The sequence below is a fragment of the Lacerta agilis genome, chromosome 1 (genome assembly GCF_009819535.1).
Source record: "Lacerta agilis isolate rLacAgi1 chromosome 1, rLacAgi1.pri, whole genome shotgun sequence".
In the NCBI taxonomy this organism is placed as follows: Eukaryota; Metazoa; Chordata; class Lepidosauria; order Squamata; family Lacertidae; genus Lacerta; species Lacerta agilis.
The window spans coordinates 4,459,463-4,474,222 of record NC_046312.1 but is presented as its reverse complement, the minus strand read 5'-3'; the positions used below and the strand labels follow the sequence as shown (position 1 = coordinate 4,474,222).

Genomic DNA, 14,760 nt, shown 5'->3' with positions numbered 1-14,760 from the left:
TGCCTCTCCGTGACTCTCCCCGGCTTCCCTTCCTAGAGAAGAAGCAGTACCGTGAGTCCTACATCAGCGACCTGGAAATGGACCAGTTGGAGAAGCGTTCCCGCGCCAGCAGCAGCAGCTCCGGGAGCATGAAGCACAAGTGCGTGTCCCGCCTCTCCACCGCCAGCCACAGCAGCTCCCACACTTCGGGAATCGAGGCTGACCCCAAGCCCAGGGGCGAGCAGGGGGCCGAGGACAACTTCCCGCTGCCCGCAGCCCACCACAAGCTGAGGGCCTGCAGCTCCCTGACCAGCCACGGAAGCTCCCACACTTCGGGCGTGGAGAGCAGCGAGAAGGAGCGGCTGGAGGAAGAAGAAGAAGACTCCTCCCAGGATGACGGTAAGTCCGGCGGCAAGGGCAGCGCCGAGCCTGCGGGGCGGGCCCCTCCCTTTGGGGGCGGGCGGGCTGGTTATATTTCTGTGCAGTAGTTCACTCAGACAAACCCCCCACAAAAAAGCACATTTCGAAAAGGGCATTGGATGTAAATCAGATCAACCAAAGGCCTGGTTAAAAAGGAACTTTTAATGCCTGGCGCCTAATGGCTTATAATGAAGGCGCCAGGCGGACTTCCCTGGGGAGAGCATTCCACAGACGGGGAGCCACTGCAGAGAAGGCCCCGTTGTCGTGTTGCCACCTTCCAGACCTCTTGAGGAGGAGGCACATGAACATGATCTTAGGGTCCGGGTAGATTCATATGGAAAGAGGCAGTCCTTGAGGTATTGGGGGTTATGAGCCGTTTAAAGCTTTATAGGTCAAAACCAGCACTTTGAACCTGCTCCTTCAGAGGAAGTGTAACCCCATAACAGAACATCACAAATGCAGAATAAACCCTATAGGATTGTTGACAAACGATCAGTGAAACGATTGCAATCTATGGTCAACGAAGCAGCAACTAAAAAAAGAGGAAAGGGTTAAGCGCCCCCTCCAACTTCAGCTTCTTGGCTTCCGGCTGCAGCCTTGCACTACTTTTCAGTTTTTGGAAAGATTGCCATCACGCGTCGTGTCTGCTTTGATGCAGAAACGTCTGCAAACACGGTGCAATGAAAATGTCTTTGTTTTTCAAAAGCCCACATGTATGAGGATGGGCAGGGCCAGATTTAGGTTCAATGCGGCCCTAACCTACTGAAGGTCATGGGGCCCTTTATATGTCCAGCTGTCCTTTGTCAACAAATTGCCACTGTTTTTTGTGTAGAATATATGCTATATGCAAAAGGAAATAATTTTTTAAAAAATATTCCTTCCAGTAACACCTTAGAGACCAACTAAGTTTGTTCTTGGCATGAGCTTTCGTGTGCATGCATGTATCTGAAGAAGTGTGCATGCACACGAAAGCTCATACCGAGAACAAACTTAGTTGGTCTCTAAGGTGCTACTGGAAGGAATTTTTTTAAATTTTTATTTTGTTTTGACTGTGGCAGACCAACACCTGTATATGCTATATGGTAATTGATGGAGCTAATAGGTATCTCAAGCCATTTGCACATGTTGCCAGGCAACCCGTCCATGCAGAATGTTGGCACCCTATATATAGAAAGGAGCAAACCAGTGATATTTTAGGGAGCAGGCTAGCAGGCGGGGCCCATGACTTACATCATAGGAGCCTACACAACACAAAACACTGTATGTAGGTTTTATTTTATTTGTTTTTAATCTTATATTTTGGAAATGTAAACCCAGGTGTTTTTTTCCTTTACATTTTTTGGGGGCCCCCAAGAGGGTGGGTCCCTAAACTAGAGCTTGTTTAGCTTATGCGTAAATCCTGGATGGGAGAATCCCAAGATCCTCTGCATGGGGGATGAGACGGTATCCTGCTGCGTCCTCGGTGTTCTTCCCCATACTGCAGCCTCCCTTCCCCCCTCCCATCTCACGCCCCTCCTTCTTTGGTTCAGAAATAGAGATGCTGGTCGATGACCCCCGAGACCTCGACCCCACGAGCGAAAGGTCCCTGGGCGACGTGAGTCCCGAAGTCTGCATTTACATCACCGAGGACATGCTCATGGCCAGGAAGTTCAACGGCCACTCAGGTAAACCCCCCAGGAGCTCGGCATAGGCAAGGAAGGAGTAAAGAGGCTCGGCAGCAGAGCGTATGCTTTGCACACAGAAAGTCTAGGGTCCGTGGAATCATAGAATTGGAAGGGACCCCCAAAGGTCATCCAATCCACCCCCTTGCAGTGCAGGGATCTCGGCTAAATCTCAGAATCAATCCCTCCCAGAAAAGACTCGTGTCTGGAAACCCCAGAGCAGTGATGGCCAAACTTGGCCCTCCAGCTGTTTTGGGACTACAACTCCCATCATCCCTAGCTAACAGGACCAGTGGTCAGGGATGATGGGAATTGTAGTCCCAGCTGGAGGGCCAAGTTTGGCCATCACTGACCTAGAGAGTCGTGACACTATATTCTGCTCTGGTCAGACCTCACCTGGAATACTGTGTCCAGTTCTGGGCACCACAGTTCAAGAAGGATACTGACAAGCGTGGAACGTGTCCAGAAGAGGGCAACCAAAATGGTCCAAGGCCTGGAAACGATGCCTTATGAGGAACGGCTTAGGGAGCTGGGTATGTTTAGCCTGGAGAAGAGAAGGTTGAGGGGTGATATGATAGCCATGTTCAAATATAGAAAAGGATGTCATACAGAGGAGGGAGAAAGGTTGTTTTCTGCTGCTCCAGAGAAGCGGACACGGATTCAAACTACAAGAAAGAAGATTCCACCTAAACATTAGGAAGAACTTCCTGGCAGTAAGAGCTGTTGGACAGTGGAATTTGCTGCCAAGGAGTGTGGTGGAGTCTCCTTCTTTGGAGGTCTTGAAGCGGAGGCTTGACAGCCATCTGTCAGGAATGCTTTGATGGTGTTTCCTGCTTGGCAGGGGGTTGGACTGGATGGCCCTTGGGGTCTCTTCCAACTCTAGGATTCTAGGATTCTATGACTCAATATAAGGCGGATCCCTATTTAAATCAGCTCCTTCTTCAGAACATCTTCAGGTGGCACTGGGGAACGCTTCCTGCCCTAAAGCCCGGGGGAACTGCTGCCAGTCAGTGTGGGTAATGCTGAGCGTTTGGCAAACCCTCACCGTGATCATCTCCCGCCCGGAAACCTATGTCCCCACTGTGGAAGGATGTGTGGATCCAGAGTTGGCCTCCACAGTCACTTACGGACTGACTGTTAAAACCGTGTTTGTGGAAGGCAATCTTTATATATATATATATATATATATATATATATATAATTTTATAAAAACAACAATCTACAAAAACAAACAAATGCAAAACAATACAACCATAAAAAAACAAACCTACAATAAAAACAAACAAAAACTTATTACTATCGCAAACTCCTATCCTTTACATTGTATAGGATCTCCTTCCTGCGTTCCTTGTCAATCATCTTTAGTAAATTCTTTACAGTGGAATTCAATCTTAGTCGGCCACGAGTGTTGGCCAAAAAAAGAATACTGAGCTAGATGGACCAAGAATCTGTCTTGGTATGAGAGAGTCTCCTACATTCCTAAAAAAATCACAGAATCACATATTTGTAGATTTGGAAAAGCACCACAGGGGTCACATAGTCCAAGCCCCTGCAATGCAGGAATCTTTCACCCCACGTGGGACTCGAACCCACAACCCTGAGATTAAGGGTCTCATGGTCTACCGACTGAGCTATCCCTCAGAAATCAAATGAACATCTTTGATTTCTTCAAAGAAACCCTGCCAAGCTATCGAAGAAATAATACACAGGTTAGGTTGCATCCGTCTATGCCATGCTCAAAGGAGAACCGTAGAATTTTTGAGTTGGAAAGGGGTCCCAGGGGTCATCTAGTCCAACCCCCCTGGCAATGCAGGAATCTGAACATAGTGCACCGCACAGCAAAATTCATGAAATAGGGATAAATGAACAATCCGTGCCGAGTTGAGATTTCCCAGGAAAAACAAGTAATAAGCAAGAGCTACACAATCTCACCATCCATTTGAACTGTAATGGCTACAGTCAGTTTAATCAATACCCTGAAACTGAAACCGAAATTGTGTTTTGTCTTAAAAAGCTATTGGATGATAAAAGAGTGAACGGGGTCTAATATCACATTGGCACTTCTTGTTCCAAGGCGTGATAAATGTGGACCATCTCTGCACAAAATGGTTTTCGGGAATGTGTTACAAGTTCCGTCTCTTGAGCCACATTCGCCCATTCCCACATTCTGAAAAATCATCCAGATGGTGGCGAAGCAATCAGATTTTTCCGTTACGCTAAAAAGCAGGCTTCTGGTGTACTGTTCCCTAAGCGGTACTTAGCGGTTCTGTTAAGAACTGGGCTGCCCTTGAATAATGATGAGTCTTGGCTCTTTGCTTTCTTGTTTCAACACAGGATTAGTCGTCAAAGAAGTCAGTTCGTCCACTTCCAGCTCCTCGGAGACCGTGGTCAAGCTTCGTGGCCAAAGCATTGATTCATTGCCCCAGGTTTGTAAGTTCTGCAGGGACATCCGAGGCCATAGAACTGTAGAATTGTAGAATCTCTAGTGCAGGGGTCAGCAACCTTTTTGAACAGGGGGCCGGACTATCAGGGATGCATTTAAAATAAAAGCACACATTCTACTCATGTAAAAACACCAGGCAGGCCCCACAAATAACCCAGAGATGCATTTTAAATAAAGGACACATTCTACTCATGTAAAAACACGCTGATTCCCGGACCATCCGCGGGCTGGATTGAGAAGGCGATTGGGCCGGATCCGGCCCCCGGGCCTTAGTTTGCCTACCCATGCTCTAGTCTTTCCTTAATCAGTGGTTTTCAACCTGTGTGCCGTGGCACCCTGGGGTGCCTTGAAGGATGGTCAGGGGTTCTATGGGCAACACTGGCCCCTGTCCTTCTTTCCTGGCAGAAAGAGCCAGTGTGGTGTAGTGGTTAAGAGCAGTGGACTCGTAATGTGGTGAACCGGGTTTGCTTCCCTGCTCCTCCACATGCGGCTGCTGGGTGACCTTGGGCTAGTCACACTTCTCTGAAGTCTCTCAGCCCCACTCACCTCACAGAGTGTTTGTTGGGGGGGGGAGGGGAAAGGAGAATGCTAGCCGCTTTGAGACTCCTTCAGGTAGTGATAAAGCGGGATATCAAATACAAACTCTTCTTTTATCTATCTATCTATCTATCTATCTATCTATCTATCTATCTATCTATGAGAGCCAGTGTGGTGTAGTGGTTAAGAGCAGTGGACTCATAATCTGGTGAACCAGGTTTGCGTCTCCGCTCCTCCGCATGCAGCTGCTGGGTGACCTTGGGCTAGTCGCACTTCTCTGAAGTCTCTCAGCCCCACTCACCTCACAGAGTGTTTGTTGTGGGGAGGAAGGGAAAGGAGAATGTGAGCCGCTTTGAGACTCCTTCGGGTAGTGATAAAGTGGGGTATCAAATCCAAACTCTTCTTCTTCTTCTTCTTCTTCTTCTTCTTCTTCTTCTTCTTCTTCTTCTTCTTCTTCCCTCCCTACTCTGATACCCTCTTGCATCTCTGCCTCCCAAAGGCTTTCAGGGCTGCTTGTTGCAGAAGCCCAGGCTACAAGGTCCACAGGCAAGTGGCATCTCTGGGGCTGGCCGGGGGGTGCTGCTTGCCAGGAGCTGAGGCAGCCCTTGCTGTTGAGAATGGACAGACAAGTCCCAGGCCTCTGTGGGGAAGTGTGAGGAGGCACCTCTCTTTGGGGACGCTCAGAGACCAGGGGTGGTGGCAGTAGCTGCCCAGAGATCTCCCAAGGAGAGGGGAGAGGAGAGGAGGCTGAGGGAACCCTCCACAAGGGAGGGTGTTTGAAAGAGGGCAGGAGGCTGCCAGCTTGGCATGCAGGGGGTGACATAACTGGGCTCCTGACCCCCATAAGGGAGCCGCAGAAAGAAGGTAATAATAATAATAATAATAATAATAATAATAATAATAATAATAATAATTTTTATTTATTTATACCCCGCCCTTCCCAGTTTAAAAACCGGGCTCAGGGCGGCTAACAACAAATATAAAACATTGATTAAAAATGACTTTTAAAACAGCACAAATGTAGCATCGCCAGGGCTAACTGGCCAAGTTGATCCTGCTAAGGCCAGCAAGGAGACCAGGGAAGAATTTTAATGTGGGGTCCCAGAAGGGTTTCTTCATAGAAAAAAGGAAGGGAAAGGGGAATGGAGGAGGAGGCTAGATTAAAGGCCAGGCGGAATAGCTCTGTCTTACAGTACCTGCGGAAGGAGATCAAGACCTGCAGGGCCCTAGTCTCGTGGGACAGAGCATTCCACCAGGTCGGAGCCATCACTGAAAAGGCCCTGGCCCTGGTGGAGGATAATCTGGCTTCTTTAGGGTCCGGGACCCTTAAGCTATTATTATTCATGGACCTTAGGGTCCTCTGCAGTTGGTCAAGGGAGCCGCGGACTCCAAAAGGTTGACAGCTTCTGCCTTAAAAACCCTTCTCCCCGTTTCCTGCAGACGGCCTGCCGGAAGCCAAAGACCTCCACTGACCGGCACAGCTTGAGCCTGGACGACATCCGGCTATACCAAAAGGACTTCCTGCGACTGGCCAGCCTCTGCCAGGATACGGCCCAGAGCTACACCTTCGGCTGTGGCCACGGGCTGGCGGAAGAGGGCCTCTACTGCAACGGCTGCTTAGCGCAGCAGTGCGTCAACATACACGACGCTTTCCCCGTCAAGAGGACCAGCAAGTACTTCTCTTTGGATCTCGCCCACGAAGAAGTCCCGGAGTTTGTCGTCTGACGCAGCCTCTTCGGAAACGCCTCCGGAGCTGGGTACTCGGGAGGGAGGTGGCCCGAGAAAGAGGACCGCCGGTTCCCTGGATTATTTCTGGTGCCATAGCAGAGATATATAGAGATATATATATATATTCCCCATCAAGATCTCTTCTTGGATACTACACAGATAACTGTGTTGCACTTTGACAAAAAAAACGTGCCTGTCCCAAAGGCGGGTTCTTTCCGAATCGATGTCCGCGGCGGGATTCGCTCTGGAAACACGGCGGTCTTCGGTTCTCGGAAAAGGGAGGGGGGCAGCCTTGAGTTCTTGTTGCGCTCTCTCGTTTTGACAAGAAAAAAAAACGATGCACAGAGATTGGCTTTTTAATTTTATTTGCCTCACGCAAGCCGCCGTCTTTATTCCACGCTTCAGGTGGCCACGGCTTCCTGCGTCGCATTTTGCAGCTTTCTTCAGGTCGGCCGTCGTGGCGTCGATGCTGAAAGCGAGGACATTGGTCTATATAAGCCTTATTTCTTTCTCCCCCCCCCCCCGAACGCCCTTTTTACTTCCTGCACTGTGTCAAGCCAAAGAAATGCCCGCGTCCCAAACGGGAAGCCATCGAGACCACAGGCGTGAGCAATAACTGACCAAAGGGACCTCGTCCTCCTTCGGTCGAGAGGCCTGGGGGGAGGACGACAAGTGTGTCGTCGGGCCACCTTGCCGTTTTCCTGTTCTTCCCCACCAAAAGGAAATCAGGAAAGGACTGCAGCGGCATCATCTCTGATATTTTGTGTTGTTTACAAAAGAAAAAAAGGGGGGGGGGACCAGACCTGAAAACCGATGTTCAGGAAAGTGGGATTTGGAAAGCTGCTGGAAGCGTTTTCATTTGTGGTGGAAACAACCCCATGAACAGATAAATCTGTCAGGATGTAGCAATAAGGTTTGCTGACCAAAATACCTTAAGTTAGAGAGAGAGAGAAAGAGAGAGAGAGAAAGAGAGAGAGATTATATAAAAAAAATGCATATATAAGTATAGAAAGGAGTATTTGTTTATTGTATGCTTGAACTTGCAGATACGTTTTGTTTTTCTCTTTTAAATGCCTTTTGCAGAAAAAGTTAACTACCCCCCCCACCCCATGTTACATATATAGACAATCTTATAAGCTCTGCTTACACACAGGGAAGAAAACTTGCTCCCCTTTTGCTGTCAAGGGGGGGCGTGTTGCTGCTTCGCCCTCACCCCCATAATATATCTTTGCTGTTCTCTTTTTTGAACTGGGTCTTCCATGCATCCTGAGATGCTCCCCTCGCCAGCCCTTTCCGGGGGGCAGAGAATGGGGGAAAAGGTCAACATGATCCAGTAGAATCCGCAGTGAAAGTTGCTGCTTCCGTGTCTCCTGCTAAAACCCCGTTTTCCATCCTGTTCTGTAGGAAATCCCTCCACTGGCTCTGCCATCCTCTGACCACAGGCTGATTCGGAGAATAGTTTTGGCCCCTTACCTCTCTGCACTGCTGCATTTTAGGGTCTCTCCACTCAGCATAGCTCTTTATAAAACAAACACACAAAATGCTTTGCAAATACAGTAACATCTGTGGGCAGCCAACGCATGTTTGACCTGACCTCCTGCAGGCGAAACTCGAAAAAATTAGAATATTGTGGAAAGGTTCATTTCTTTCAGTAATTCAACTTAAAAGGTGAAACTAATATACAGTGCTGCCCCGCTAGACGAAAATAATTCGTTCTGCGAAAAATTTCGTCTAGCGGGTTTTTCGTCTTGCGGAGCGGCAATGACAGCCGCGCTTTTTCGTCTAGCGGGGCAGCCTTCCGCTAGACGAATGCCTTCATCTAGCGAGTTTTTCGTCTAGCGAGGCATTCGTCTAGCGGGGCACCACTGTATGAGATAGACTCACGACATGCAAAGCGAGATGCGTCAAGTCTTTATTTGTTATAATTGTGATGATTATGGTGTACAGCTGATGAGAACCCCAAATTAACAGTTACAGGTATGTAGCCGTGTTGGTCTGCCATAGTCAAAACAAAATAAAAAATTTAAAAAAATTAAAAATTCATTTCAGTAGCACCTTAGAGACCAACTAAGTTTGTTCTTGGTATGAGCTTTCATGTGCATGCACACTTCTTCAGATACCTGTGCATGCACACGAAAGCTCATGCCAAGAACAAACTTAGTTGGTCTCTAAGGTGCTACTGGAAGGAATTTTTTTATTCCAAATTCACAATTTCAACCTTGGGGTTTTCATCAGCTGCACGCCATAATCATCACAATTATAACAAGCAAAGGCTTGACATATCTCGCTTCGCATGTCATGAGTCTATCTCATATATTAAACTCCAGTAGCTAATGAAAACAATTGCTTACATAAATGGACTTCTCCACGATATTCTAATTTTTCGAGTTTCACCTGTATGTGCAGGTTCAGCAGGATCTCACCTTACGTGCACTGAACTTGCACCTGTTCAGCCGTACGCGGTTGGAGGCAGACCAGTTGGCATCGCGCAACTTAACTCCGAACGAGGTAGAGATCTTCAAAGAGTTCATATGTTCTCCGCCTCGGAGATGCACGTGCAAGATCTCGCAGGCAGGGCCTTCTGGGTTCCTGCGAGATTTTGCGTGGACATCCCAGAGCCAGTGTTCTGGGCCGGCCTTCATCCCCAAGTTAAGAGCTTAAAAGCTCTTTTTTTCTGCTGGATCCGTGTGGTTTATCTGGCGCACAAAGAGCTTTGAAGCTCTCTGCCCTGCTTGCACACACCTGCTAGCTGCAGACGTGACTCCCATGGGTTCGGGTATATGTGATTTCCGTGCATACGCAGAAAGAACCCTTGGAACCAAACCCCCACGTAAGATGTGACTGTACAATATTAATTAGTCTTCCGTGGAATAAAATAGCACACAGGTATGTGCACACAGGGGTTGGGGGGGGGGCAGCCCCATGGCCTGTTGCTGAGCAGCTTTCTGCATAGCCTGAACTTTGAGCCGAGAGCTTTAGAAAGTGCCGCTCGCTCGGCTTCTCCATTCTTCTGGGAAAGTTGCGACGCTCTCCGAGGGGAAGGAGGCTGGTGTTCAGAGGATGGCCGTCTTGGAGTTATCGTTCTTTTCATTAAATGGGTCTTCCCCTATCTCAAATTGTCCCAAGACCTTTAGCCGTTCTGCGGGAGCGGGGGGAAGCAAAATCATTTTTAAGTTTCTTAGCACGATGCCTTTTTTTAAAAAATAGCACGCGAACAAATATTTTTGAGGGGTTTTGTACTCACAGCCATACAGCATCGCCATATTTTGATACACTTGTCTTTTTTCTAACTGGAGCCTTTCTTAAATATATATATGTAACTGTATATATATATTATTATTTTATAAAGCTGAAAGCAAGGATATTTTTTCTAAGTAGGCAGAAAATTTCCATTCTTTAATTCCCCCCACCCCTTTCCCCCTGTTTTGGTGTCCAAATAGGCTGACCAGTTAATCAGTGTTAACAGGAGGAGAGGTCTCAGGGTGGAAACAAAATTTAAAAAATTCCTTCCAGTAGCACCTTAGAGACGAACTAAGTTTGTTATTGGTATTAGCTTTTATGTGCATGCACACCTCTTCAGATACATGCACATGAAAGCTCATACCAAGAACAAACTTAGTTGGTCTCTAAGGTGCTACTGGAAGGAATTTTTTCTATTTTTTAATTTTGTTTCGACTACAGCAGACCAACACGGCTACCCACCTGTAACTAGGTCTCAGGGTGGGCACTTCTAGATTCTGCCAATAGCTTCAGATGAGCTTTCACCGGTACCTGCGCTCCGCAGCATGTCAGAACAAGATGTTCGCAGCTTCCTTTTGAGATTTTGCTTTGCGATACAGGCAGGGGTGTGTTTGTTTGTGTGTCGTAAAGCAGCAGTTGCAATGAGGCTGCATATTCTCTATGTTGTGCTTTGCCGTCGGCGCTGCCGGTTTGGCACAGGTGCCCCCCCCCATGGCATTCGGGTACCAGCCGTTGCAAATTGCAGACTCCACTCCCGGCAGGCCAGTCTTAGTCCCTCCTCAGCCAAGGATGGCGACCTGGCAGGGTTTGTCTTGCCCTCAGCTGGGGATTCAAGCACCTGGTAGGCTGGAATACACGGAGAGGGGACTGTGTTGGGCTTGGAGGACGGTACATAAAGGAGCGATGTTTCCATTGCTTGCCCTGCTCCTCGCTTCCCATTGGGCAGCCCTCTTGTCATTTGGCGCACCATCAGAAGCGGCCCGCCCAGATCTGCGGACAGAGGCTGGATCTTGGTGAGACAAATTTTGGCAAGGAGAGAGGCTGACCTTTCACTCTGGTGTGGTCAGGGTGCTTGAGAAGGGCAGGTGATATCACCAGTAAGCTTGGCTGGTTTACTCGGAAGACTTTGTTTTGGAGAAGGGAGAGGAGATTTTCTGGAATTAGCCGTTCCCCAGTCTCTTGTGAGCATCGCACGATTGCACAAGTCAGCCATCGCGGTTTGCATAACACTTTCCTCTGTGTCTCTTGAGACACAGGTCATAACAGCGGCAGCTCAGAGGCAACCCTTTTGTCCGTCCCAGATGCATGACTGCAGCCAAATTCCTCGATTCCAAACTCCTATCGACCAGCTTGTTGTTGTTGTTGTTGTTGTTGTTGTTGTTGTTACTGAGCTGAACTGCTGATCGATCTAAGGCGGCCTTTGCTAACCTGGTGCCGTGCGGAGGTGTTTAAACTACAGTTCCCATGAGCTTCTAGCCTCACGCAGCCAAGCAGATGGCAACTGCGGTCCAAACACCTTTGCACGACACCCTGTTAGCCAAGACAGATCCCGAGTCGTGATATCAGGCAGCAGTCAATTTGTATGGTGAAGTTGAAGGCTGATATTAAATGCAGATGCACACACACACACAAACCCTGATCTAATCTGAGTTGGATTCAGATGAGCATCTGTGTCATGGAGGAACACCTGTGAAGTCGCTGTGCGGTGATGAGAATTTTCCTCCATAGGGTCCAGCCGCATGTGAGGGCCAAGTCTCGGCACGCTGAAACATGAAGGAGGTGTGCTCAAAAGTGCCTTATTCCCAGATGCTGCCAGCACACGGCTTCGGCTGTGCTTGCCATTTGGTGAAGTTTGAAGCCGCCTCCGTCACCCAGCCTGTTGTCTTGTGTCCGATCAAAAATGGAGAAGCTCTATAGATAAAACATTTCGTTACCATTAGAGGGCAGTATTACCCTGGTGACTGAGCGGAGGAATGTTCCGGATTTCGGTTCACAGCTGTGTTGACGAAGGCGAGTGTTGGGCCTTGGGAGGCTGAGCTGTCTGATTGGACGAGCCACCCCGTTTCTCGTCTTTCTGGCTTTTGGTGTGGAAGTTAAAGATGCTCCGCGGACGTCCTCGGAAGCCGTATCTCACGGTCGCACAAAAACCGAGGCTGGATCTGTGGGTCTGTGTTGCCGTTGCTTAAAAGACGACTTGAAACAACAACAGCAGTTGACCTGGTGTGCGGTCGGTTGTCTGGTTTCTGTGTGATAACAGTTCCCTTGCGGGGGGTGCTAGCTTTGTTTTATAGAACCAGCTGTGAGGGTCGTTGTGTGGCTGCGCATAAACTCTCAATGCATTTGGACGGGTTCGGCTGAAAACCCACTGCTTGTGTGTAAGTCTTGCATGGCGGCGTAAGCCAGGGGCGGAGACCTTGAGGAATGAGCGCAGATGCATATGCAGAGAGCACACCAGCAAAAAGTTGCCTTTGTGAGTCCAAGCAATGTCTTGAGAGATGTGCTGGAGGCTCCCAGTGGATGTCGGCGTTGTGACAAGTGTGTGCTTTGTCCCTTTCCGATCCCCACATTAAATGGGGGCAGAATTGCTTGGCTGGTTCTAAGGGTGGGCTAGGCCTTCAGATGGCAGCAGGGCCTGCCAGTTGGTGGCACCGTACTTGAGAAGTCCAAACTTAAACCTGAAGAGAGAGTATAAGGATTTGTGCAGTGGGACGTCCCCCTTGCCTGCACACACACACACCCCAAATCTGCTCCAGATTTAGCAGGCCAGGGAGGGGGAACGTGCCAAGCTAACTCCTTGCACTAACCCGGATGAGGGACTCAGCACCACTATGGATAAGAGCCCCTGCTTTGCACGCCTCGCATCCCAGCTTCTAACTCTAGCATCTCCAGCGACGGGATCCCAACTTGCAGGGCAGAAAGCTGCTGCCAGCCAGAGCAAGACAATATATTCCCAGGTAGGCCAGTGTCTTGGCTCAGCATGGTTAAAGGCAGTTGGTTCATAATTCTGCCTGCTTCATGTCTAAAGTGTGGATCTGATTTTCAGAGAAGCTGCCTTACAGGGAGCTCAGAATTCTCTACACCAGCGTTTCCCAAACTTGGGTCTCCAGCCGTTGTTGGACTACAGCTCCCATCATCCGTAGCTAGCAAGGACGGTCACGGATCATGGGAGTTGTTGTTGTCCAAAAAAAAAAAAAAAGCCGGAGACCCATGTTGGGGAAACACTGCTCTACACTGACCGGCAGCAGCTATCTGGGGGCTCAGGCAGGGGACAGTCCCAGCCCCACCCAGAGGTGCTGCTTGAAATCGAACCCGAGACCTTTCTGCAAACCACTGGGCTCGGCGGCCTCTCTCTAACGCGCAGGGGTGCTCAAACTCCCCCCGACCCCCTGCCTTGCTGCTCCTTTCTGCCCAACCCACTTTCTCCAAGCAGCGGAGGTCGAAAGGAGGCGTGTTGGTTCCGTGCCACATGCCTTCCCCCTTTCCAGCAGCAAAAGGCTTGGGTTGGGGGCTGCATGGAACCAACCCCTGCCCCACCCTCCTCCTTTAGACCTGAGTGAACCAGACCCACGGAGGTCACTTCCAGGGTCACCAGGGGCATGAACGTCGTGGCAGCCACCATCCTAAAAGGGTCCTCACTGTGCAATGGGGGGCGGCAACTCTAAATTGTGCAACCGGGGTTAGATAGCCTTTGACCCGTACGCGTTGGTAACCTTCGGGGTGTGGTTTAAGGGAAGGGGATATCGGAGAAGCAAGTCCTTTTGTATTATAGATGTCCAAGGGAGGCCATATGCTACCAGCCTGTATTTTTTATATATATCTATAGTATATACTTTTGCATTTCTGGGAACTCTTAACCGGGTCTGGGTTGCCCCCCGATTGCTGCCGCCGCAGATCCGTTCCCCCGGCTCCGGAGTGCCCCACCGCTCAGACGAGCCCCTGCTCCTTTCTGTGAAAGGCTCTTCCCCGTCGGGAGGGGGGTGCGCCAGCAGCCGGGAGCAACGCGCCGAAAGGAACATAGCCAATTCGTGTTTGTCATGCCAGATGTTTGCGGTGCGCGGCCTTCTGTGGTGCAGTTCGAAGAAATGACAATAAAAGTCGCGGTTTACATTGCTGTAGCTCCTCTGGTCTTTGTTTTGAGCGGAGCGTCTCCCTCCTCGCCCTAAGGGGGGGAGGAAACCCAGCCGTCAAAATACCACATACATATCTGCGTTCTGGACTAGCGACCCAGACAGAGGTGAGTCAGAGGAGAGAATGTGGAGCCATAGAGTCGTCAGGCTCCGTAAACACCTTGGAGATCCGACGTAGCAAGGGGGGGGGGCACGTTTGCTGTTGTATATTCTTCCTTAAGTCCTGAGGCAGCCGTAGGAAAGCTTCCTCACGTTTTCACATGAACTGTGGAACTCTCTGCCACAAGAGGCAGGGATGGAGACCACCAACCTAGATGGCTTTGGAAGATAATTAAAGGTAAAGGGACCCCTGACCATTAGGTCCAGTCATGTCCGACTCTGGGGTTACAGTGCTCATCTCGCTCTATAGGCCAAGGGAGCCAGCGTTTGTCCACAGACAGCTTCCGGGTCATGTGGCCAGCATGACAAAGCTGCTTTCTGATGAACCAGAGCAGCGCACGGAAACGGCGTTTACCTTCCCGCCAGAGTGGTCCCTATTTATCTACTTGCACTTTGATGTGCTTTCAAACTGCTAGGTGGGCAGGAGCTGGGACTGAGCAACAGGAGCTCACCCCGTCGCAGGGAT

The 14,760-nt window shown here is 49.5% G+C and overlaps 1 protein-coding gene across 1 annotated transcript in view; it reads left to right on the top strand.

The window, feature by feature from the left end:
* FRMD6 (FERM domain containing 6) overlaps positions 1-7,058 on the top strand; it is a 36,082-nt gene extending 29,024 nt beyond the window's left edge. Inside the window, exons 10-13 of the mRNA XM_033165070.1 lie at positions 37-378; positions 1,929-2,063; positions 4,395-4,486; positions 6,481-7,058. Coding sequence (XP_033020961.1) covers positions 37-378; positions 1,929-2,063; positions 4,395-4,486; positions 6,481-6,765 — 854 coding nt within the window. The 3' untranslated portion in view covers positions 6,766-7,058. The remainder of the gene's footprint in view (positions 1-36; positions 379-1,928; positions 2,064-4,394; positions 4,487-6,480) is intronic.
* Positions 7,059-14,760: the final 7,702 nt, after the last annotated feature.